At 32.5% G+C, this 24,944-nt stretch overlaps 2 protein-coding genes, 1 long non-coding RNA gene and 1 pseudogene across 3 annotated transcripts; 2 read left to right on the top strand and 2 right to left on the bottom strand.

Moving 5' to 3' along the window:
* Positions 1-1,187: 1,187 nt before the first annotated feature.
* On the bottom strand, positions 1,188-6,228 carry LOC145592614 (uncharacterized). Its single transcript, XM_081649119.1, has 5 exons — positions 5,637-6,228; positions 3,453-4,136; positions 2,754-2,877; positions 2,247-2,319; positions 1,188-1,761 (listed from the first exon to the last, which is right to left on the bottom strand). Exons 1-5 carry the CDS (start codon positions 5,938-5,940, stop codon positions 1,624-1,626), a joined length of 1,323 nt encoding a protein of 440 aa, XP_081505245.1. The 5' UTR covers positions 5,941-6,228; the 3' UTR covers positions 1,188-1,623.
* A 1,497-nt stretch (positions 6,229-7,725) lies between these two features.
* LOC145591053 (uncharacterized) lies at positions 7,726-8,936 on the top strand. Its single transcript, XR_014102234.1, has 3 exons — positions 7,726-7,847; positions 8,089-8,185; positions 8,776-8,936. It is a non-coding gene; the product is annotated as an uncharacterized LOC145591053 (long non-coding RNA).
* Positions 8,937-14,132: 5,196 nt separating this feature from the next.
* Positions 14,133-16,967, top strand: LOC145590662 (BTB/POZ domain-containing protein At3g56230 pseudogene; annotated as a pseudogene).
* A 5,864-nt stretch (positions 16,968-22,831) lies between these two features.
* Positions 22,832-24,511, bottom strand: LOC145592615 (uncharacterized). Its single transcript, XM_081649120.1, has 4 exons — positions 24,320-24,511; positions 24,050-24,178; positions 23,601-23,771; positions 22,832-23,088 (listed from the first exon to the last, which is right to left on the bottom strand). The coding sequence occupies exons 1-4, from the start codon at positions 24,398-24,400 to the stop codon at positions 22,981-22,983; spliced, it is 489 nt and encodes a 162-aa protein (XP_081505246.1). The 5' UTR covers positions 24,401-24,511; the 3' UTR covers positions 22,832-22,980.
* Between the last annotated feature and the right edge of the window lie 433 nt (positions 24,512-24,944).

A 24,944-nucleotide genomic window follows, 5' to 3' on the forward strand; every position in this document is an offset into this window, starting at 1 on the left:
TTAATAAGGGGGGGGGTCACAGGGGGGGGATTCCCCCACCGCGCCTTCCATCTCTCTCAAAATCTTGATGTCTCAAATAAAAAAATCCACCTTCAACTTAAACTTTCTGACTTCAACGGCTATGAGAATTTTTTGATACCGTATGGAGCCACCGTCAAGTATAGGTATAGCGCGAGAAGGTGTCTCAAGCTGGTAGGGGTTCACCACTTCCCGTCTTGAGTCTTTTCTCGTCCTCGTTAGAACACCGACACACAGATAGGTCGAACCTATCCCACACTACCAGTAAGTGCTCATGAGGTGGTATCCAGACCGAGGACAGTCATTGCCGTCTTGTCTTAACTGAGATAAGGGTCGAAATCGACCCCAAGGTTGTTTGAAAATGGGCTCCCTTTATGCCTTAGCATGCCTTAACACAGGTAGGTCGAACCTACCCCAAGCTTGCGATAAGCCCTCATGAGTTAGTACGGCTCCGGAACCTGAAATGCCTATCGACAACACGGAGACTTGTATATGCCATCTAAAACGAGCGACGCGACGGGGGTAACAAAATATAGCAGCACCCATCCCACTTGCTGATCGATAAGATGTATCCTAAAGGACTTTATTCCGCCCTCTTATGTTATGTCTGCGGCACTGTAGCTCCCGCTCATAATTTAGTGTACTAATATTGGAATTGTTACTTATTATAATAAGGCATAACTTACCGGTATTAAAGATAAAAACTCTCTAATTACTATATTTAATTTTTCCCGCTTGCAATATCTCCTCTTGATACGTATTTTAAGAAAGACATAATATGAAAGTATGAAGTAAACAAAAAACATAAATGACGTTACGCTTAAATCTTCCCTCTTAACAATAATTTCGTGATTTTAATCAATTTTTCGATTAAACTTTACTAATCTATACCCCTTTTTTTTATGAGAAAGCTTGTCATTTCCTTGAACACATTAAAACACTTTAGGTGAAAGGTAGAAGTAAATAATCCCTCCGTTTTGATTGTGATTTGTAAACCCAAGGTCGCAACAAAATAAGTGAATTGTCGGGGGCCTAGTGCTAAGCCCACTACAAAAGGTCAACCTGGCTTAATAAAAATGGGACGAATGAATAAGCAGGCCTAAGACTATATATAAAAAAGTGGTTACTTGAAAGCTTGGAGTAAAATATATATGAAAATAAAAATAGTAAAAAAATACTCTGTTTTGTACTCCGTAACTAAACAACTTATAATGCAGCAAAAGTAACGGTTGCAGCCAGCCACAACCGTCAGCCTGAACAATCATATACTCTACTACTATCGGGGCATGATTCTACCATCAACAAAATTCGAGTGAGGGCTGGGAGTGCTGGAGCATCAGTTAATGAGCACCTTAACTCTCAGATTTGCTACCCACTGATGTTATCAGTAACAATTTACAGCCCGTATGCCTTGCATATTACTTGTTCTAAGGTTGATGACTTGATGTATACATCGACATGCTTTGATATTAACACTAATGAGGTTACACTGATCTACACTCTAAGACATGATTTTTTTCATGCAATTTGTATTATATTAGCATTAGCGGCTATACAAGAACTGGAGTGCCTCCTTTAAGAAACCAAAATGATGCTTACATCCTTTTACTCTAGCTCACTTTCTGAAGCAACCTCTTCTGGCAACTCATAAGCATCTATATCTGCATACATTGCTCTAAGCCTTTCTACCTCTTCTTTTGGCAAAACATGCACTGAATCATCATACTTTTGACGAGACCGCTTCTGCAAATACATAAAGGAATAAGACTTTTCAACCCAGGTATATTACCAATAGTCCACACAGAAATGCAGTTACTGATGAAAACAGAATTGACTTCTGAGTAATTGGTTAAGAGATCCTCAAATCATTGCAACACATTTTCCAAGCAAATATGAAAAGCCAATGATCACCCCCCCCCCCCCCCCCAAAAAAAAAAAAAAAAAAAAAAAAAAAAAACCGCCACCCAAATAGGAAAAGTCTGAGTCAAGATGTTAGCAACATTCAGCAAGCAAGATTGTCTAGGACAGTTTACAAGGGCAAACAAATGTTCATTTTAAAAGGTGTGAGGATCAGCTTTCAAGGACAGCTCACAACAGAAAGAGAAATTTTAAATACATGCTCAAGTCGGACAAAGAAAACAATATCATAATGTGGGAGCAACAAAAGCATAATATCATGCATAAGTGGACGAATGAAATTTTCAATTGCTGCTTGTCCAAGTACTAACCTTTTTATGCATTGGAAGAGGGTCTGTATGTGATCCAAAATTGCTATCACCTTGATCAGAATCTAGTTCCAACCTGCAGTATACAGAGTAATAAGAGCAGTGCAAAATATGAATGAGGGTAAAAATCGGCATGAGATATCCAAACTATAATTTAAAAAAAAAAAAAATTGTTCTGGGAATAGGGAGCTGTCATAGCAGTGATAAAGCATTGAAACTTGCACTCCGTACACTATGAATTCACGGCATTTTAGTGCCACCAATATGGTTGCCAAATATCATTCAGAAGTTGAAAAAAGCACCATCTCATTCAAGACACCAACAGAACATACAACAAGAGGAGCTTCTCATCTAAGAAGTATCTGAGTTAATTGACAAGATAGAAATTAATCACAAGATTTCCATTCTCAGAGACGATATTGTATGATTTATAAACAGGAAACATGAGGTTTGGGATGGGTGGAGAGTGGGAAGATACAGAAGTATGAATAAATGGAGAGTTTTAATTACCCTTTCTTCTTTATCCTCTGGGCAGGAGGGCAAGTTAAAGGTTCACTGATCTTTCCAGCTGCATGCTTTCTTCCTTGTCGGGCTTTTCTATGAGTATAGACCGTTAGAGGTCTCCCGCGAGTACCTTAGCAACAGTAAGGCAAACCCCATAAATTAATACATTTCCAAGAAACAATAATTACAATATAGCATAAGGTATAATATATACATTTAAATATAATATTTATAGAAATTACATAAAATTTATTTTTGTAAAAAATAAATGTAATTAAAATGTACTACGTATGCAGTATTGAGATTATAAACTATGCCAGTGAACTTCTCGTAATGTTTGGTCACTACAATTTTTTTATTATTAGCAAATGTTTCTAAAAGCCAACTATAACAATAAGATTATATTTCCTCGAAGAAACATATCTCAATTACAAACTAACTTCTAAAACAACAGTGCTAAATAAAATTAGTGGCAAATGGAATGGATATTTATATAAAAGGACACAATGACAGACTTGAGGCAAATTCATTGTGCAAATATGAAACATGATGTTAATAAAATATGAAAATAAGGATGTCTAAGTCAATCTTTATGATGTTCAAATAAACGAAGTATTTCATAAGGTTTATAAGAGACTGCTACACATAGCTAATGTACTCATGAGAATTAAAATAAGAAACAGTAATTGATGCAGGAATATTTACCAGAAGCAGCTTGTGATGCATGGGGCGCATGTGGAGTTGATGGTTCAGATGCCTCAGTGGTAGGAGTCTCTAAGACCATTTTGCCTTTATCCTTCCTTGTTAGTACATGGAGTTTCTGACTATAAACTGCAGATATCTTGGAGAGAGAATCATCGGAGGTGAATGATGATGATGATGAATGTAAATACTTTGATGTCCACGGGGAAGGTGATTCAATAACGGTAGCATCAACAATTGCCTTCCCCTTATCTTTTATTGTTTGTGTGTGTAGGTTTTCATTCTGAACAGATTGATTCTCAGGGCGAACATCTACAATTGCCTTTCCCTTATCTTTTATTGTTTGTGTATGTAGGCTTTCATTCTGAACAGATTGATTATCAGGGCGAGAACAATGACCAGGAGCTGATGATGATGATACCTGTAAGGAATTAGATGTCAAAGATGTGGGTAACTGGATGATAGAAGAATCTGCAACCATCTTTCCCTTATCCTTTCTTGGTGCATCATGTCTTTGACTCTGATCAACTGCAAGAACATCTGCAACCATCTTTCCCTTATCCTTTCTTGGTGCATCATGTCTTTGACTCTGATCATCTGCAACCATCTTTCTTTTATCCTTTCTGGGTGCATCATGTCTTTGACTCTGATCAGCTGAAAGCCTAGATTTCTTACCATCTACGCCACCTTACAAAATCAGATTAAAAAGTCTCGGTAAATGTTGCACTATCAGGAAAGAAGATCAAATACAAGGCAAGCTGAATAACTACACCTTTTGATGGATTGAAATTACACTGATGATATGAAACTCATGTAGCTGTACCCCCATGCAATCAAAATAATCAATAAAGGTGGGGAGTAGCACAGCATAAGGCATAACCAAACTACCTAAGTCAAATAGTCAACAACCAAATGATAACATTATTGGCCTGTTAGGTGGGCCAAGAGCCCAAGATAAATGGTAGATTTTTTTACATAAATGTCTCTTGTCACTCAATAGTCAATACCATCTTTAAAGTGGCAATAAAAACATATGCAAAAAAGAAATAATTGGGTAAAGAAAAAAATCAGGGATATTGGAATGAGACTTTCTATTAAATAGGAGAACATAATATAGACCATTACTAGTAAAACCATAAATTATTGCCTGCCAAACAAGCCAGAAACGAAAGTGATGACATCTAAGAATAGAACAATTTCCATGCAAGCAGCATGTTCAATGGAAGTAAAGCAATAAGATGCCACTGTTCAACAGATCTATTTCAATTTTGTTTAGCAACTGCATTCCATATAATTCCGTGTATCCAAGCTGAACCCAGTGGATCCCTCAATATCAAGTGTTGCAAGATACAATTTAACTCGCAGACGTTTATCTAAGCATCAGGTGCCTTTCAACAAGCTCACAACTATTCTCTGCATCTCACAACAGCAAACTGAACCTCGGGTCTCATAGCACCACCATTACATGGGCAATCAAATTCATCACAACGAGCATGTCCGGTCTCATTGAAGCAAGTAAGCAACACTTCAAGAAGCACAATAAAAACGATTCTATAGCATTCAGTCCATGAACGCATCTAACGGAGACTGTGAATTCTCAGGATGATGAAAGTAGCATATTCATTCACAAGTTAACAATATGATCCCCACGTTACTCATCTTCCCATCTCTTTCATCTAAACCCTTATCCATCAGGTTTCGAGTTCAATCAAGTGCAGCGGTTATGTTACTCTAATAGTCTGATTCCTCGTTTCACCTCAACTATCCATGTCAGATACTCGACACTTAGACATGGATACGCACATAGAGACTTCATTTCAGATCAAAATCACTCAAAATTCACTTGACATGTCGGACACTTCTAGCAGAGTCCGAGTAAGCTAATAGAGGAACACTTCACAGTTCCACTTCGTAAGATATACTATCCATTCCCCTAAAAATTAAATTATATAAACCCAAATCGGCAAAACAGCTCATCAAACCCAGAAACTCAGTTCAATCCTCAAAAATCAATCATAAATCCCAGAAAAGCAGCTTCATCTCATTAACACAAACAAATCTACATCTTAAAACGATTCAATCAAAGAAACAGCACACATAACAACTCAAAAACCTAAAAAAAAATTCAAAATTAGGGTTTCAATCAAAATCAAAATTAACCAAAATTAGAGAAAGAAAATCACATACCAGCATCCGAAAGAGGAGTAGCAGGTGCAGGAGGCTCAGGAGAGCGAGGAATCGATGAAATATTCTGAGAATTATTAGACCCAGTACTAGTATTCGATTTCGGCGAACTACAAATTGAAGAACTAGTATTAACCTGTTTGTTACTGACAATATTAGCAGCAGAATTAAAGGGTTTAGGAGGTTTAATTAGGGTTTGCGATTTGGGTATTTTCGAAGAAGATGAAGGATTTTTCCTTCGATTTTGAAGGGTATTTGTGCAATCAGAAAGGGGTTTCCTCTTCGATCTTCGTTGCTCAGCTTCCATTGTTGAATTGTATTAGCTTGCTGTTGTTAACTGTGATTTGGTAATGGGTTATTGCTGCAAAATTGCTGATAAATTTGAGGAGAGAGAAAGAGTGAATTGGGTAGAAGAAGAAGTTTGAAATGGCGGGAAAATCTTCCGTCTTCGACAATTTTCTGGAATGAGAAAGAGGGAGAAAAGAGTAAAGGTGATGATTGTGGATTGATGGTTAAAAAGCCCAAATGCGCCAAAATTGCTTATCAATGCACTATTATTTGGGAAAAGGTGGTTCCACATGAGTTAAGTTTAGTGTTGGCATGGCCCAAATGTCGTATTAGTGGATTAATAATTTGATAATCGACTACTATATGGACATTATTTTCAAATTTTTATATTCGATATTTAAAGTAATCGGTTCATTTCGTGTTTAAAATTGAGGAAATTTGATGTGAAGCATATTTTAATCGACTGTTATATTTAAATTATCAATCAAGCATGGCATGACATGACACAAAATATGTGATTTGTGTGTACTCTTAGTATAATTAAGCCTGTGCTTATCTTTATTTTTAGTGAAAGATATTTCATAAAGTTTCATCGACTCAAAAACTTTATTAGCCAAATAGTTTGCCAATTAAGTCTAAACAAATGGTGTTTCATAAAAAAGAAAATGGTGTTTTAGAGAATTAACAAAGTTAAAAACAAGAGTGCGGGTCCATTCTAGAATCCACTATGACCAACATTAGTTGATCTATATAATCAATCAGTGAAACCAACATATGATTAATAAAATCAATTGGTGAAATTGGATTTCAAGTTTGCATCAAATCAAAACAATTGCCCAAATTTACTCAAATTCTTTTAAATTAACTCAAATTTATTCTTGTAACTAGAGTTTAGGTTGTGTTCTTCTAAACTGGGCATGTAGTATCAATTGTATAAAGATTTGGCTGGACATCATATCCAACCCCTAAAAGTATCATGGCGTATAATTGATTACTTATCTTTTTTTAGTTATCCCTGAAATGTTTAAGACATTCGCATGACAGAGAAAGTTGAAACCCCACTGCTATTCATATATAAGTTGTCACACGTATAGAAGAGAACAAATATATCACCATTTAATAAGGTAGAAAAATGCAATTATCACCGATCAATTGTAGTATAGAAACTCTTTTGGACTTGTAAGCGGTCTGAAATATCCCCATCAACTCCTCCTTGTTTGACAAGCCTAAACCCATTTCGTATTCTCTTAAATTTAACAAGGGTAATAATCGAACAAGTTTAATTCTAAACCTCTATTTTAAATACTCTATTCCTTAAACATATACGTACATATGATTATTAATCCCGCACAAAAAGAATACTCTATAGGATCCTACAATATGACTGTATTATTAAAGCAAAAACCGATCCCTATGTCAACAACTTTTTGAGAAGAATCAAGACTAAATTCATGCACATAACCACTAATTAGACACTAACTGCAAAAATCTGACTATCTTTATCCGAGCTTTTGATCAGTTTACAACATAAAACCACCGGCCTTGCCCACAGCACGTGACCCATACTCTTCACTTTTTTCCTAGTCCTTTGCCTTATTTTGGCCTTAAAATTAAAAAACCAGGCAACTTGAGCCACTAGTTTTCCACAAAACTAGCTAGAATAAATGAAAATAATTATTAGAAAATAAAATAAAAATGATACTCTTAAAAGATAATCCAAATCTAGGGGCCACACTTTATCCAACATTTATTTTGCTTACTAACTCATCATCAAATCTATAAATACCCACATTATCCTTTCTTTGTTCATCATCAATTCTAGCTTATTACTACATCTTTCAACATTTGCAAATTAAGACTCATACACAATTAGAAATATGGATGCCATGCAATCCTGGGTTTCTGAGCACAAACTCACTAGCATTGGTGAGTATTAATCTTTACTTTTCGTAAATGTCATCATTTGATTTAATTTACGTATCTATACTATCCCTTTGTCCGAAATTAATTGTCATGTTGATATGTATTTCGAGCTAGTAATATGGCACCAAAATCCGAGCAATGGTAGTATTAAAGTACATAAGTAGTATCAAGCTAATTACATTTTCAATGTAACCATTATTTTAGCAATGATTTAATTATATGCTCTCTATGTATTGTCTTGCAGGAGCATTATGGGCTTCAGCAGTTGGAGGATCAATTGCTTATAATTCGCGTTCGAAATCATCATCTCTCAAGCCAAGCCTCAAGCTAATTCATGCTAGGTATGCCTCATTTTTATAAATTTAGTGATTTATTAAATAACTATCTTTGATTATGGCTCCTTATTAGTATGATTTCTAGTCTCTACTATGCTAAAAAGGTTAAAAGTGGACAATATGATTTCTAACCGGATGTGTAGTTTAATTTTACATTTCTAGACCGGATTTAAATGACAAAGTTTTTTTTTTATCAATTTAGGGCATATTCTCTTCAGCTTAATTTCAGTTTAGTTTAACCCTAATTTCCTTCTCTCATATATAAACAATTCAGTTCACTTCAGTTAGCTCAGCTCCAATTAGTTCAGTTCAGTTCAATTCAGTTCAGTAAATCAGAACATGTCCTTAGTTCAACAAAAGAGTTTTACCAAATATGTTTATAAACAATAGCCCATATATAAAAACTGTTAAACGACGAGTTACAATATTGTCATAACGACACATTAACGGGCTAATGTAGATAAATTGAAATTTTTATTCAGCTACATCCCATGAAATCTCTTTTATCTCTGGTAAGGCACTGATAAGTTCTTATGAAAAAGAATTCCTAATCACATAAACTTAATTGGTACTTTTGTTTTGTTATTAATTGACAGGATGCATGCACAAGCCTTAACATTGGCAGTGTTATCAGGGGCAGCAATGTACCATTATTATGAGAAGCGCACTGCTCAGGAAAATACCAAAAAATCCGTTTAATTAATGGAGAATGACGATAATTTTTGATGATTTATTCATACAAATTTTATTTCGTGGAAGCCTAATTTTTAATGTCAAAAAGATCCATCTAAAGTACTTGCTATTAGTAATTAAATTAATTAAGTATGATTAAAAAGCAAGAGCCTAATTTTATGCTTGATTATATTATGCTCTATTATGTACTAGCTATGAGTTTTTCCTACTTTATTTTCGTATGTACATTTACAAACAAATCAATAAATAAAGTTTTGATGTTTTTATCATGTACTCAATACTCTGTTTACTATATACATTCGAGCAAGTTGAGCATATATAGAGCAATTTATTGTTGCAATGTGGTTTTTAATTTAATACTAATAAACTAAAACCACATTAACGGAGCTAAAACTTTTATCAAGTGGGTTTAAATCAATTTATAGACATATAAATGAAGCTTATATACACATTTACACATAAAATGTTTTCACAACGGCCCCTACATATTATTTCTACAAGTACATATTTTTTTGGGAGCTCAATAGAAAACTGAGACAATTAAGTACGGAGTAATGGATAATTATTAGTATATGATGCAAAAATGAAAATGACCAATTAGTGTTTCTAAATGGATCATTGGGCACAACAAACCCAATTAACATATTTATTTTGTACTTAGCCCAAAAGTTGTACTAAAAAGTCCAAGTCCATTTATCAAGTAGCACACATAATGACAACCCTGTAGAAAATAATTGGGCTTGGACATGAAGATTACTCTTTTTTTTTTTTTTTTTTTTAACATGGAACACAAAAATTGCCGACAAGCTTCTTATATATAGGTTCTAATACCCTCCGAGAGTCTAATTGGGTGGGTGGAACCATCCAATTTGGCTTAAAGCATCCAATTAACCCGTTTTCATACACGCCTCTTGTATGGGCTATAAGCTTTCACAAGGCCTTTATATAGCCGACTAATGATCGTATATGGGTCGAAGTAACATTATATGAACCCGGAATGCATCCCATAGAATTCCGTGAATTTCTGACACCGGATCCCGACACCTCCTAATTGCTCCGATTTCGTGTATTATAGCCTTCAATTTGAGTTCCATACATCATTTTTTCACCCGGCGAGATTATGCATCTGGGTACTTCCATGGGTTCTCAAAAGGCCTTGGGAGTTGAGACTCATGAATAGTGCCCGAAACCATCTCATTCATTTTTAATCATCATGTTTTAAGGCAAAAACGACATACCCTTAAATGACAAAAGTATTTGTTTCATTGTTTGTATGCCTTGTCCTTGGGTCCATAGGGTCGTGGGGGAGGGACGAATCGAAGCAACATAGAGATGAATTTTAGTGGATTGTGGTAGCAAGACCACTCTGCCACTTACAATACCCCGTCATGTATTTAAGTCATCTGCAAAGGATTCAACCCGCCGCTCGGTAGAAATTGTACATCAAGGTAACATCCCGAAAATACGGAAAAAAATGCGATGATTGGAAAATTAGGAAAAGTTGTTAAAGCAGTCCCAGAAAATGGGGAAAAAAGTTGGGAATGATGGGGGGATAGGTTTTTGACACTTTAGTACATCCCATATTACCCTTATTGTCCGTCTTTCGAGGGATGGACCGGGAATAGAGGTAATTGACCTCAGAGGACAATTTGTGTTAATTGATGATGAAATGAGGTAATTGATTATTGTGTTTGCATGAGATAAGATATGATACTTACATTACAAACATAAATAGTAGTATGGTTATCCAAAGTCTATCAATCAACGTATCACATCACATCAATCAACACACATGTAAAAATTATTATGATTATCCATAGTTACATCATAGCATGTGTTATTTTTCATTAATATTATCAAGTCACATCACATCACTATTATGGTTATATGGCATCATTATACTTATATGATATCACTAATAAGACATTATTGTACTTTTATGACATCATTATTGTCAAGTCACATCATATTATTATGACATCACATCATTATAAATATGACATCGTTAAATTACTATTACATCATTAAATTCATATGATATCATTATAGTCAATTAAGCTAAGTCACATCACTTCATTACACTTTTATGACATCATTATAATCAAGCCACATCACATCATTTCATTTATACGATATTATTATATTTCATGAATCTTAAAATAGAAACAAAACTCATTCTTGGTACTTTATAAACATCATTATAGATGTCCTATGATTTCAGATCATCTTATATGACCCAGGAGTCACCCCAAGCATTCTGTTCATTTTTTAAGAAAATGTCAAAAATTGACCTTTAATCGTGTATTGACTTCAATTTTGGACAATTTTTCACTTTTTTGGACCCGGAAATTTAATTTGCCGAAATTCTTTCCATGGACCCTAATACACCCCGAGAGTCCATTTATGTGGGTAAACCATCCAAATATGCCTTTAATCTGTCAATTTATCCGTTTACAACTTGCACCGATTTCACAAACTTAAAGCTACCACGGACATTTATGATAACATATAATGATCATATATGGTTCCAAATGACATTATATGACCCCGAGATGCATCTCCTAGTATCTCGAGAATTTTCGACACTGGGTCCCGAAACCTCCAAAATTACCAAAAAACGTGAATTATAGGCTTCAATTTCAGCAAAAATTCGATTTTTTATTACCTGGAAACAAAAATTGCCGAGAAGCTGACTATGGACCCTAATACCCTCAGAGTGTCCAATTGGGTAGGTGGAACCATCCAATGTGCCTTAAATCATCCAATTTATCTGTTTTCATACACGCCTCTTGTATGGGCTATAAGATTTCATGAGGCCTTTATGTGGCCGCCAAATGATCGTATATATGTCGAAATAACATTATATGACCTCGGGATGCATCTCGTAGAATTTCGTGAATTTCTGACACTAAGTCTCGACACCTCCTAAATTGTTTCGATTTCGTGTATTATAGCATTCAAATTTGGCTTCCATACATCATTTTTTCACCCGGTGAGATTATGCATTTAGGTACTTTCATGGGTCCCCAAAGGGCCTTGGGACTCATGAATAGTGCTCGAAACCATCTAATTTATCCTTAATCATCATGTCTTAAGGCAAAGATGACATACCATCAAATGATGACAAAATTATCTGTTTGTATGCCATGTCCTTGGGTCTACATGTCTTGTGCACATGTTACAAGCCCCATTGTGCCATCCAACACCCCAATTATTCCTATCGAGCGACAGGTTGAATCCTTTGCAATAATTGGAAAAATAAGGAAAGTTGCTAAAACAGTCGCCTGCAAAGGATTTAAATACTACCTCTGTTTTTGAAAATTTAACTTATTTACTATTTATAATTATATGGTCAAAGTAAAATAACTTTGACATATATATTACGAGTTACTATACAATAGAATTAAACTACGGCCTGGACAATGCTAAATTGTTTTTACTACACTGCTATTCATGTGGACATAATTTTCACTTATACTGTTATACATAAATGAAGATATTTATGGTCAAAGAAATTTATTGGAGACCACGCAAATAAAAAGTGAGTCGGATTTTTAGGAATGGAGAGAATACAAAGATTCGCCTAGATTGTAGGAAATCCTAACGTGGCATTTTTGTAATATTGTAGAAGTTGTAACTACTAACTAGTACCATGTTATGATGTCAAATAGTATTATTATTATTAATTTCTATACATTTTTATTTTACACAAATTTTTACATGTGGTTATTGATCACATCGTACAGTCGGGGTTACTTAGCTTATTCATTGGTTACTCGGTCGGTCAGGAGTCATTTATTTAGGGATTGCTCAGTCAGTCGGTCGGGATTTACTCGGTCGGTCAGGTGTTACTTGGTCAGGGGTTACTTGATCGGTTAGGAATTACTCTCACACAGAAAACACGTTAACCGAATAAATAACCCTAAAATAAGTAACTCTTGACCAGCTGTGTAACCCCTGAATAAGTAACCTCGGCAAAAACGCGCAAAACGACTGAAACCCCAAAATAAGTAACCCTTGACCGAGTGAATAACCCTTTAATAAATAACCACTGAATGGGTAAACTCGACCACACGGTGTGACCAACCACAAAGAAAAAAGCATCATTTATTTTATTATGTTTATTTTATTATTATGAAAATCAAGTTGAAAAAGAAAAATGATGATGTCGACTGTGGAAAGGAAGAAGAAAAAAAAGGGGAGAAGGTATGAGTTTGAATTAGATGATTAGACCGTTAGACGTGCAAAGCTTAACTCATATCTGCTGTTAGTAAGGTTGGAAAGTCCCTTTCTTTTTCCAAACCTTCTTCATGATTCGTCTCTAAGCTATAAATTATTCTAGGCACCTTCTAATACTTGCCTACCAACTCTTAACTTACTTTGCTATTTGACCATTTGACCCTTCTATAGTTCTATTATGCCATAACTATTGTTAATCACCTTTATTTATTTATTTATTTATTTTTACGTATAGATAAACTTTTATTGATTATCATAACCATTAATATTTGTTATGACTCTATGAGGCTGGCTAAATTTCACCAAACCAATGATTAGAGAAATGAAATACATATATTTTCATTCTCATCTCCAAAAGACCTTGGACATATATTCCAATTTCGTATTATTTGATGCATGAATATATGTCTATTATTAATGACATAATTATTGGTGTTGATCTAAAAAATTAAAAGGATAAGGCTGTGGTTATGGTTTAATATTTAGACATTAACAAGTGTCATTTAAATATAATATAATACTATTCAAAACAATTTTGACTTTTGTCGATTACACTGTTGTTCATATACTAGTTTCCGTAAGTTAAGTTAATTTTATATATCATCTAATTAACCTTTAAATAATCCTTATCAATTTTGTAAGGAATTTATGCCTAGCTAGTTGAAATGATTTAATTGTTTATCAACCTATTCATTGATCTACTTAATCAACAACCCTTAAACAGATAGTGTAAGGCCAATTTTGTCATTGTCATACATGCATCTATAATTACATACCCTATAAAGAAAGCAATCATTAATCTCTCATATTATAATCAAGTAACAATTAAATTATACTTCAACAAACTTTTAATTTAAAAAATGAAGGGTACGTAACTTAAAGTAGCTACTAGCTAGTACATATACTTGTCATGAAGTTGACTTAGAAAATTGCTCATCAACTTATACAAACTTTTATTATATATCTATATAAACATTCTTCTTTCTTCTTCCTCTTCTTTTCCAGGATCTCATAATAAGAAATGGATTGTTCAATTTGCACAACAATGCCTTTCATTCTAAGGCCACCAAGGAATACGATTTGTGCAGCTTGCTATGAAGGTGCAAGGAACTTAATCTCCTTGGTTAACAAATTCGATGGCGATATCAGTAGCAATCATAATCATAAATGTGGTGAGAAATCAGGAGGCACCAATGTGATTTCATCTTCTAATCCATCTTGTAAGGTAATTAGTATCGTCCCATGTTATTATTGTTTAAATGATCATGTTAACTGTTATGAATGCTTTTATTTTAATTATGTTTTGAAGCCTCTTACTATTTAAATTTATGATATGATATTATATATTTGAGTTACTTCTTATTGGATTCAAGGTGTGCTTTAGTTGTGAATTGTGATAGGAAGAATACTTTATATTATACTTCGTATAAAACTAAATAAAGGACCATCATGTCACAATTTTTGTAAGGCTAATAATTAAGGTTGGAGAATTTTTCATATGTATAGTGTTGATGTTGATGACATGATAATTAATTAATAACTAGGGAGGGGATTTTGAAATGAAATAATAGAAATAAGTACGTGGTTGATGATCGATAGGCCAGTAAACATTATGCTAGCCATTATAGCTAGGTCCCTTGGGCCGAAAATATATTTTAGCTATAAATTGAACTTAAGCAATCCCTATTATGGAGTATTTTTTAACGTATAGCTTAGGCCTAAGTCATTCAGCTAATTGATTTGTTAATTGTTTAGAAAAACAAAAGATAATTATGCGGAGGTGCTTTTCATTATTTATTTTTCTAGGAAGGAGGAAATTTCACCAACCATGCAGTTGAGTTCATTGGAAGATATTAAGTGTTATATTGACCTTCAAAAAATAATTTCATATACATTAATAATATAATCTTTAGACCATTAAATAATCTAGTCATAAAATGGTGGAATTTGCTAAATTAAGATTCCCCATGCTTCTTAACCCAATAATTGCGTATAAAGCGGGTGATGTTGTAAATGTTCATCGATGGCAATATGGTAGGTCGAATTTCCTATTTATTTGTCTCTAATGAGTACACTTATTTTAGGTAATATGTAACGCTCTACTATACAATATTTTTGGCCTTGATGCTAAGTTTCTAACTACTGTACTTAATTATAGTCCATAACTATCAACATCTAATACAAGTAATAACCGTTACACGACTTAATCAAGTTGTTCATCTTTCAAATTCAACACGAGTATATATCTGTATATGGTGTCTTGTGCACTAAGGGCCTGTTCTCTTACGTTGAAATTCAGTTCAGTTCAGTTCAGTTCAGCTGAGTTCAGTTCAGTTCAGTTCAGTTCAGTTCAGTTCAGTTCAGCTCCTAATTTCCTTCTCTTATAAAATATTCATTTCAGTTCAGTTCAGTTCAGTTCAGCTGAGTTCAGTTCAGCTGAGTTCAGTCAATGAGAACAGACCCTAAATTGTCTTTACTACATTGCTTTATTTGTACAAGGAAATATGTGTTACTATACATTAAGCAATCTTGTTTTGGGATGCCTTGAGTATGACGATACAATCTTGATATATGTTTTGAACTTGGCATTATTTTAGACTCATATCTTGATCGATCTATTCTGTTTATGTGTGTTTTTAGAAAAAATATTACTCCGTAGCTTTTTTGTGAAATTAGATAACGTGTTACTAGTGAATCATATTGATCATTATGAAATGATGGATAATAATTGAACATCATTTTCTAGTTACAATCCTAATTATTATTATAGTTGTTTTTGTTAATTTATACAAGTATTTAATTGAATTATCAAACACAAGTAGTATTTATGTTATTTGAAATTGGCTTCAGGGTTTTGCCAATGTACTGAAATGGGTGAAGGAAATGAAAGACATGGAAGAGGAATTAAATGATAAAATAAGCTTTTTAGGTGAGTTTGAAGCTGCCTTCAAAGATGAATTTCATACTGATATCCTTGTAAAGCCTGGCAACAATGGACCTCCTATTCCTGCTCACAGAGCATTATTGGTATGTCATTTAATTTACCTCTTCAATTGATTAATTACATTTCAAATAGTTTTGCCTAATTAAATTTTTCTTTATTTTTCATATAGTGTCTTTAATCCACTTAATCATATAAGTTATTTAATCCTTAAAAATTAACAACCCGGCTTTAATTTGGATGTGTAATTAACTACCCAATTAGTTTAGATGGACAATGTTGAAACAACTAGGCTAGGGCGCAATAATTGTTAATTTGTTACATGCAAGTGTGAGTATTGTGTGTCCCACATTTAAAAAAAAATAATAATAATAAAATAAGGGCGAACATATTCTTAAAGACCAAAGTGTTATAACTTACTGTATAACATAGGTTTGTGGTACATTATTACAGGCAGCAAAATCAGAGATCTTCAAAAACATGTTAGACTCAGATGATTGTAAAGAAGCACCCAACGAAGCCATAACTCTACCAGAACTCAACCACGACGAGCTAGAATCCCTCCTTAAGTTCCTCTACTCCGGGAGCTTGCCCATCGAAAAGGTCGAAAAGCACGTGTACTCGCTATCAGTTGCAGCTGATAAGTACGAGATACACTTCCTACAGAAATTTTGTGATCGACAAATGCTGAATTCTCTTAGTTCAACCAATGCCCTAGACATTCTAGAGATTTCAGATGTTTGTTCTAACTTAACTTTAAAAGATACTGCCTTGAATTTTATAGTGAGAAACATGGAGGATATAGTCTTTTCCTCTAAGTTTGAGTCTTTTGCTTTGAAGAATCCACATTTGAGTGTACAAATTACTAGGGCTTCTTTGATGGATATTAAAAATAGGAAAAATAATGCAATCTAAATTAGAATGGAGAAAAATTATTATTATTATTAAAAAGAAATGCAAAGAAAATTCTCAAATTTTTCCTCTCCAAAATTATATGGAGATTAGAGAAGATGCATGGTAGTATTATCAAACTTGTATAGTTATCATTTCGAGATAAACTGTCATCGTGCAGTGGTATTATTGTAATAATTTATTAAGCTTCTAATAATTTTATCGAAATCAAATTGATAACGGTGTTTTTTCTGTGTGATCGGAGTTACTTTATTTAGAGGTTATTTATTGAAACCAAATTGGTAATACTTTGTAATTGGGATCTGAGAGATATAAAATAGAGTAGTTGATTTGTGTAATAGCGACATTTTATACGGATTACTTGCTAACTTGCATCAACGATATGCTTTAGACAACTTTCTAAAGGTGATTACTAAGGTTTAATTAAGCTAGCTAATATGATACTTACCTGGAATACTTATATCATTTTATAAATCTTATTGTACATCATCATGTTATGGTACAATATAAAATTATTTAAGCCTAACCATCCTTTTAACAATCAAAACTAAAGTTGCCTTCCTAAAGCGTTTGCAAGGCAATCATCACTACCAATGAGTCAAATTAAATATATATTTAGTCACATTATTAATATATAGTGTGAGAGTGAGAGTGAGGGATAAATCAACTGGTTAAAACTTTTATTTTAATTTTAAGAGATTCAGGGATCGATTCTCACCCTTGTTCTTGTTGTGGCTCTCTAAACATCCAAAAAAATTATATTCCAACGAATGAAACATTCATAATATCACCTAAGTAAATGCTTAAACTTATATAGTTCTTAAAATATAATCTTTATATATTACACTTAAATCAACTAGCTTGCATTTTGCTAGTCATGAAACAGAAATAATAAAAAATAGGGAAGAAAGGCGGCGAAGTGAAATCTATCGATGTGGTACATTGAAAGTGGCATACAAGTGGTGAAGTAAAAACAATAAAAGTATTAAAAACAATGTTAATTTATATAGTTGTAGTAAATCAAAACCTCACGAGCTTTGATCCCTGTTCTTTTCTGTTTATGACAAGATTCGGACAAGATTAATCCATTTGCCCCCTTGCTACCATACTGAATCTTTAGTCTCTCACTACATTGTAATTATTCATAGAACAGAGGATCCATTAGTACTAACTTTAGCGGAGAAGCTTACCAAATGTACTGATATAAACGAAATTTAATCTAATTTTTGAGTACCATCTTAAAACTTTAACCACAAAATCAATAAACTCAAATATCAAGAAGACCATAGCTAAATATTTCATTCTCAGACACTATGTTACTTGCTAATTTTCCGCAATTTTTTAATTTTGGACACAGTGAGTAGAATATAATTAAATTTCATCATATATAGTCATTTGAGTTGTTGTAGAATTATTTTTTTAATGATATTCATGCAGATAGTTAAAAATGCTATCCTAAATAGTCAAAAAGTTTTTGTCCAATTATACAAAAGAAATTGAGTACGTACAAAATAAGAACGGTTCTATACTTGTACCTTGAGAAATTCAGTAAAAATTTGGATATGTATGTGTACAATTTGATAGTTCTATTGTACATTTTCATACATGTTTACACGAATACTTAATAATGTTGTTACTGAACGGTGAAGTCATTCTCATAATATAATCAAGTGAAACACACCTATGCTTACTCTCTCCTTTCTTTTTTATTTTGTACATGCATTTGACTTTTATGGTCAATTTTTTTTTAGAAACTTTGTCTGTAAAATTCGCTACATTATAAACATTCAAAATCATATTATGTGGGATGTTTTAGATTCGTTTGAACTGTTTTTTTATTTTTTTTATTTTTAATATTAATTTATGGAAGTGTAAAGAATAAAAAGAAATGAAAGGAGTAAATGTTTTCGTGATTTGAGTGGAAATTACTTTTAATGAAAAATCGGTCGCCTTGTGATAATAATCAATCATCAATAACTATCAATAAGGACAATAATTTCAATAACTTTATTATATTTATTATTATATATACTAAAAGACACACCAGCAATGACACGTGTCATCTCGTGGTGGTGTCTTTAGTTATTTTTTTTACGGAGTAGTTTTTTTTTGGAAAAAAAAATCTATTTAAGGAAGAAATCTTTCTACATATAAGTAATAATTACATGCAAAATATAGTAGAAGATTTCTTTCCAAAAAAACATATTGACAAATATTAAAAAATAAATAAATAAATAAAATCCTTAACATAATTTGTGACATATGGACTATTTTTTTTAGGAAAGACATATTTATGTACTACATACATTTATTACAAAAAGATTATATATTATTTTACATGCTTAAATAATGAAATGCGAATATTAAATCAACAAATGATACTTTTGTCATTTTTTGATTTTGACATGTTGATTATTCTTAGGCCCCGTTTCCTTAACCTTATTTTTGCTGAACTGAAATTATTTTTACTGAAATAAAATTATATTTGTTGAACTTAATTATTTTTACTGAACTTAAATTAATTTTATTGAACTGAAATTATTTTTACTGAACTAAAATAAATTTTACTGAACTGAACTTATTTTTACTGAACTGAAATTATTTTTACTTAATATTATTTTTTTAAGGTGAAGTGAACAGGGCCTTAGTGTGATTTTTTCATGCCAACTTTTATTTTTGAAACATTCAATTGATATAAATACGAAGTATAACGTACACAAGTCAAAAAATTTAATATAGTGTTAATTTTAAAAGCACTTATTGAAAATTACCGTGCGTGGCACGAAATATAACCTAATATACTAAAAGATCTAGACACACTTGCAATGACACGTATCATCGTCTTGTGTGTCCTTAAATATATTTTATTTTATTTTCTTGGAGAAAATATTTTTTTAAGTAAATTTAATGAGGTAAAATAAGTTGACTAAAATGTAAATACCTATAATTGTAAAAAAAAATAATAATTATCATTTAGATATTTAATAATAGAAAGATTAAAAGACGGTAAGAACATCAATCAATAACTATATAATTTATTGATTGATAACTAGCTATTAATTACGGAGTATTATACAAAATATCACAAAGTCTTATATGTGGCTGGCTACACGGTGTGACCATCCATTAAAAGGGTTACTTCATTAGTGTTATAGGGGTTACTTATTCAGTTTTTCAGGGGTTACTTCGTCAGTGTTATAGGGGTTACTTAGGGGTTACTTGGTCAATATTACAAGGGTTATCCGCTCAGTGTTAGAGAGGTTATCGTGTTTTTTTAATAAGTGGCCACATGGTGTGGCCAGCCGCACACAAGACGCACTGATAAAATATTATCAAAATATAATTTGAAATATATTGATATCTAATTAGAGCTCATATTAGGAGAAAAGTTGAATAAGAAATAATATGTTATCGGAATGATATGTAATAGTATTATTTTAGGTTGCACAATTTTGGTTGAAATAATAGAGTGATTTTTATTGTGTGTACATAGAAAATTTATTCACAAGGTTAGTACATAACTTTAAAAAGAAAAATAACACTTTAACAATACCACACCGAAATACATAAAATAACCATATGCTGAAATACTTAATTTAAAGTACATGTTTAGATAATCGGTTTTTTCATGACTATGTTTCATTTTAGTAAATGTTTCGGTAGTTTAATTCACACTAATTTTTGATAATTTTTTTTCATTGATTAAAATAGTTGTAAATTGATAATAACACTAAAAATTATCGTGCATGGTACGGGATCTAACCAGTATTTAAGACTATTTTAAAATCCATGTGATAAGCAATATAGCAATGAAGAGTATAATAAAGTAGTTTTTTTTTTTTTTTTTTTTTTTTTTTTTTTTTTTTTTTTTTGACGAAAGAGTATAATAAAGTAGTTAGTTACCCTTAATTATTTTCTAATCCAGCTAATATGTGACGCATGCTTTAAATTTTTCATGTGGTCGGACTCAAATAATCCAAATAATATGTAATGCTCATTATTAATTTTCAATATTATATGTCCATTAAATTAACTAATTTTTCTAGCTCCATATATACTTGGATTCGTATCAATGTACTTCATTCGGATCTAACCAAATACACATTTCTATACAATGATTATTAATTTTCTATTTTAATTATCGACACAACAGCACTAATTGACTGGTATATATATATTTTTTAAATATGCTATATAGTTTTGTAAAATCTTCTTGATGATTAGTTGCTTAAATTCAAAGAAAAGCAATAATACTAAATATTGTATTGGTATTATGAAGTGACAAATAAATATCATTATAAAGCAACAAATAATCAAAACAAAGTTTGTTCAAATGACAATTGACAAGCACTAAATTCTCATTTGTATATGAAATTTCATTCGTTTAATTTTTTTGATTAAGTTGATTGGTCAGTCAATAATTTTTCCGTGGATCGAATTGCATGTATTATCCATGAAAAAATATGGCATTTTTTTTTTTTTTTTTTTTTCAATATGGCATTTTATAATTTGTCGTCTTAGCTATAAGAATCTCCCTTTAAACACCATAAAATAAAGTGCCAATTTTTGAGGAATTAGTACTGCATTTGGATCCTAATGCTCCAAGTTATTGATCGTGCTTGTGCATCACGAATTAATCATTTTATAATATAATTAAGGGAACATCTATATTCATGCCCTTCACATGTACACATAAATTTGTTCTTATTATTAGTCCTTTTCTATAAAGACAATGAATAAGAAATTAGACATCATGCACAGTCACTTTTCTAGTCAATTACAGGGCTAAATGAAGAACAATAATCTCAACTAGCAGTATGGTTGTTAATTGTCATCGTGAATTATTAGAACAATTCAAATTTTATATTGATAGTATAACTTTCCTTTTCTACGACCTATAGAACCTTTAATACTAAAGTAGCGAAATTAAAGTCTTAACATGTGTCTAATTGTTAGGTAAGTTTTGATGAAGTAGAAAAGACTGAGTTTGATATTTGAGTAATTTAGGTTACAATGTATTCCGTATTTCATAGCTCTTATTGTAAATACCGTATCGGTCTTTGTATTGGATCATGAAAGGGAAAATTAGCAATGTACCATACAATCCTAAGACTTTTTGGAGAACTAAAACACATTTAATAACTAGTGGATACAAATTCTTCCTTAAAAGTTCAAAGTTTTTGCTATTATGTTTATTGATGATGATCATTCCACCTCTTTTAATTTACAATGTATTTTATACGCATAATAATTCAATGAAGTACTAGGGACCTAGGGTACATATTTTTCAAGTTAAATGTCACAATCACAACCCATGGACCAGGAATGTATCCTTTCCAATCATGGAAACACAATGAACTGAGATTGAGTTATTAAAGGCTTTCAATAATAGGTTAGTTTGACAGTTCCTTTTGCCCCCTTTTCCCCTATCCATAAATTGCAATCCCACATCTTACATTGTGATAAAGGATGAGAGAACGAAGGATTTATCCAATATTAATCTTAATTAATGACTAAGAGCGGACTAGACAAATTATCACGAATTACGACTCATACTAGAAACTTGATGACTCGAACCAAAATTGATAAGACCTAAAATTAAATATGGCTAAAATTGATATATTTTCTAAAATAAACTAATTGGCATTACACTTAAAAGTGTCCTGATCAAATTGACCCCGGTTCAAGAGCCAAAAGCACCATACCTAATTAATTCAAGTAAGGATCAATTAATTGAGACTCGACTTGTAAGGCTTTATCAAATTTAGGTCGTAAATCATAACCCTGCACCATAAATAGCAATTAAAGGAGCCAAATGAGAGGATCATTATTCAAATTAAAGCTAAATTGTGCAGGATTGGAAAAGCTCACGTGAAATCTTCGATTTTTGATTGTGAGCATAATAGCTTCCGTACAAAATATTTAACCTACAAACTCGGTGCATGGTGGCATGAAAAGGGGGGTAACAAATAAAAACATAAGCTTGCAATTGATCAATAAGCTAACTGATGATGATTTACTCATCTTGCTGATCATCAGTACTTGTATTCCAATGTCTAATAGCCTTCAATACCGCCCGCCTTACCACCTGAGCATCAACAATTTTTCCTCCATTTGCGTCACCCTACAAAATAAATAAAAATTGATCAATTGAGAGACATTTCTTTTATGCTTACTCAAGATATAAAAATTGGTTCCAAAAAAAGAGGGAAAATTTAAAATCCTATAAATAAATTAAATATAGATCATTTTTGCAATTTTCTGTAAGATAAAATCCCAGCATCGGTGCATGATACATGTGAATAAAACAAAGAATATTCACATGTCATAACTTTATATCTCAGGACGAAAAGCTCATTTTGGCCTATGGTACTCACAACCAAAAAAACAAAGATCAAGTATGAATATGAATCCAATGATCGGAGGATTTAGCTAGCTGTCTTCTTGGAGTTTCCTTTGTTTTCGCTCTATAATTTTAAGTAACCAAACATCATACTTTTTAGAGGTATGAAAGGCTATACACACTTCGGGATGAAATGTCGAACATGGTTCACGAGTACGAAATATGTTGCTGTATTGGTTATATCTATATGTTAAAGTAAAGCAAAGAAAAGAGAGATCAAAAGCATGTCTTACTTCCACACTGACTGCTTCCAATTGAAAATTTTCTGTACAGGAAGCCCTAGCTTCAACTACAGTAAGATTCAGTTCTTCAAAAGCTTGGAGCACAGAAACCAGCAATCCTGAGCAATTCTTTTCTGAGTACACATTTATAAGGAATCCTTTCTCTAGGGTTTCAACTGTGACCTGCAAATATTATGCAGAACAATATACAATAAATGACTATAAATAAACATAATTCGCAGTGCAGTGCTACAAAGAAAAATAGGTGATCAGTTTATACTCGATCAATCACTATTGACAGGACAACTATAGTTGGTAGGACAACATCGATTGATCCTCAAATATTGGCAACAGTGAATATTGCCTAGGGAAATTAACCTTCCAAGACAAAAAGGGTGATGAACTTAAAGAGACGATAAGTATTATCAGAAGCTAAGGTTTTCATGAATCAAAATAGATACCGAGGGCTGTGAATCTTGGATAGTTGAACTTTGAGCATTATTTACGATATCTTGATTTAGCCGGTCCACCTTCTGTTTGAGGTCTTCTATATATTTTGATGCATCAACAACGATAGCAGTATCACTTTCCTGGCAGAAACATATGAACATAGAAAGACATCATCAAAAGAAAAAAAAAAAAAACTTATGTATGTAATATACTGTAGTATATATAGTGAATTAAACTAGCTAGTTAAGGATGATTATATATGAGCAGACAGAGAGAATTACTGCATGAGAGTTAGTGATGGAGCGAAGTAGTTGCAGCTTCTCATGCAGTGCTGCAGCTCTTTTGTGCTCCCTGGAAACCATTGACTCTCTCAGACTAGTTTTTTTTCTTTCTTTCTCTCTCTCTAACGCTTTCGGAACTCCCTATCACACACTCTGCAAGCTGTTCTCTGAAGCTTATTTTAAAAGAGGGAGGGAGGGAGGGGGAGGGGGATGTGCTCTCATATCAATATGATCATCCCTTGTTTGCTTCCCAAATGACTGCCCCAGTTTCATCACATCAAAATTTTTTAAATGCATACATGCTCCTGTGATTTGACATAAATGCCCCTCACTGATTTAAAAACAAAGTCATGACAATAAATTTAAAAAGATATCGAGATAGAATCCATGACTTAATACATAATAATGTCCTTTGTGGATGTCAACTAGCTTAGGTAGCTTATACGTATTCGTTTTGGGTACAGCTAAAGGTCCAAAACCTAAGATAGGAATTCGGATACAACATCATTGCATGCATGACTCTCTCTACACAAAAAAAAAAAAAAAAAAAAAAAAAAAAAAAAAAAAAAACATATGCTTCTACTGTGAAAACTAATCATTTAATTCATTTTCATGAAAAATCCAT

Source organism: Chenopodium album, chromosome 18 (genome assembly GCF_948465745.1).
Source record: "Chenopodium album chromosome 18, dcCheAlbu1.1, whole genome shotgun sequence".
Taxonomy (NCBI): domain Eukaryota; kingdom Viridiplantae; phylum Streptophyta; class Magnoliopsida; order Caryophyllales; family Amaranthaceae; genus Chenopodium; species Chenopodium album.

What these genes read in the sequence shown, in the direction of transcription:
- LOC145592614 (XM_081649119.1), bottom strand. Translation starts at nt 5,940, where the DNA reads ATGGAAGCTGAGCAACGAAGATCGAAGAGGAAACCCCTTTCTGATTGC. An exon ending in TGCATCACAAGCTGCTTCTG is followed by an intron (nt 2,878 to 3,452) that starts GTAAATATTCCT and finishes ACTGTTGCTAAG; the next exon opens with GTACTCGCGGGAGACCTCTA. An exon ending in CAGAGGATAAAGAAGAAAGG is followed by an intron (nt 2,320 to 2,753) that starts GTAATTAAAACT and finishes TGTATACTGCAG; the next exon opens with GTTGGAACTAGATTCTGATC.
- LOC145592615 (XM_081649120.1), bottom strand. Translation starts at nt 24,400, where the DNA reads ATGGTTTCCAGGGAGCACAAAAGAGCTGCAGCACTGCATGAGAAGCTG. An exon ending in TCCAAGATTCACAGCCCTCG is followed by an intron (nt 23,772 to 24,049) that starts GTATCTATTTTG and finishes TAATATTTGCAG; the next exon opens with GTCACAGTTGAAACCCTAGA. An exon ending in TGGAAGCAGTCAGTGTGGAA is followed by an intron (nt 23,089 to 23,600) that starts GTAAGACATGCT and finishes TTTATTTTGTAG; the next exon opens with GGTGACGCAAATGGAGGAAA.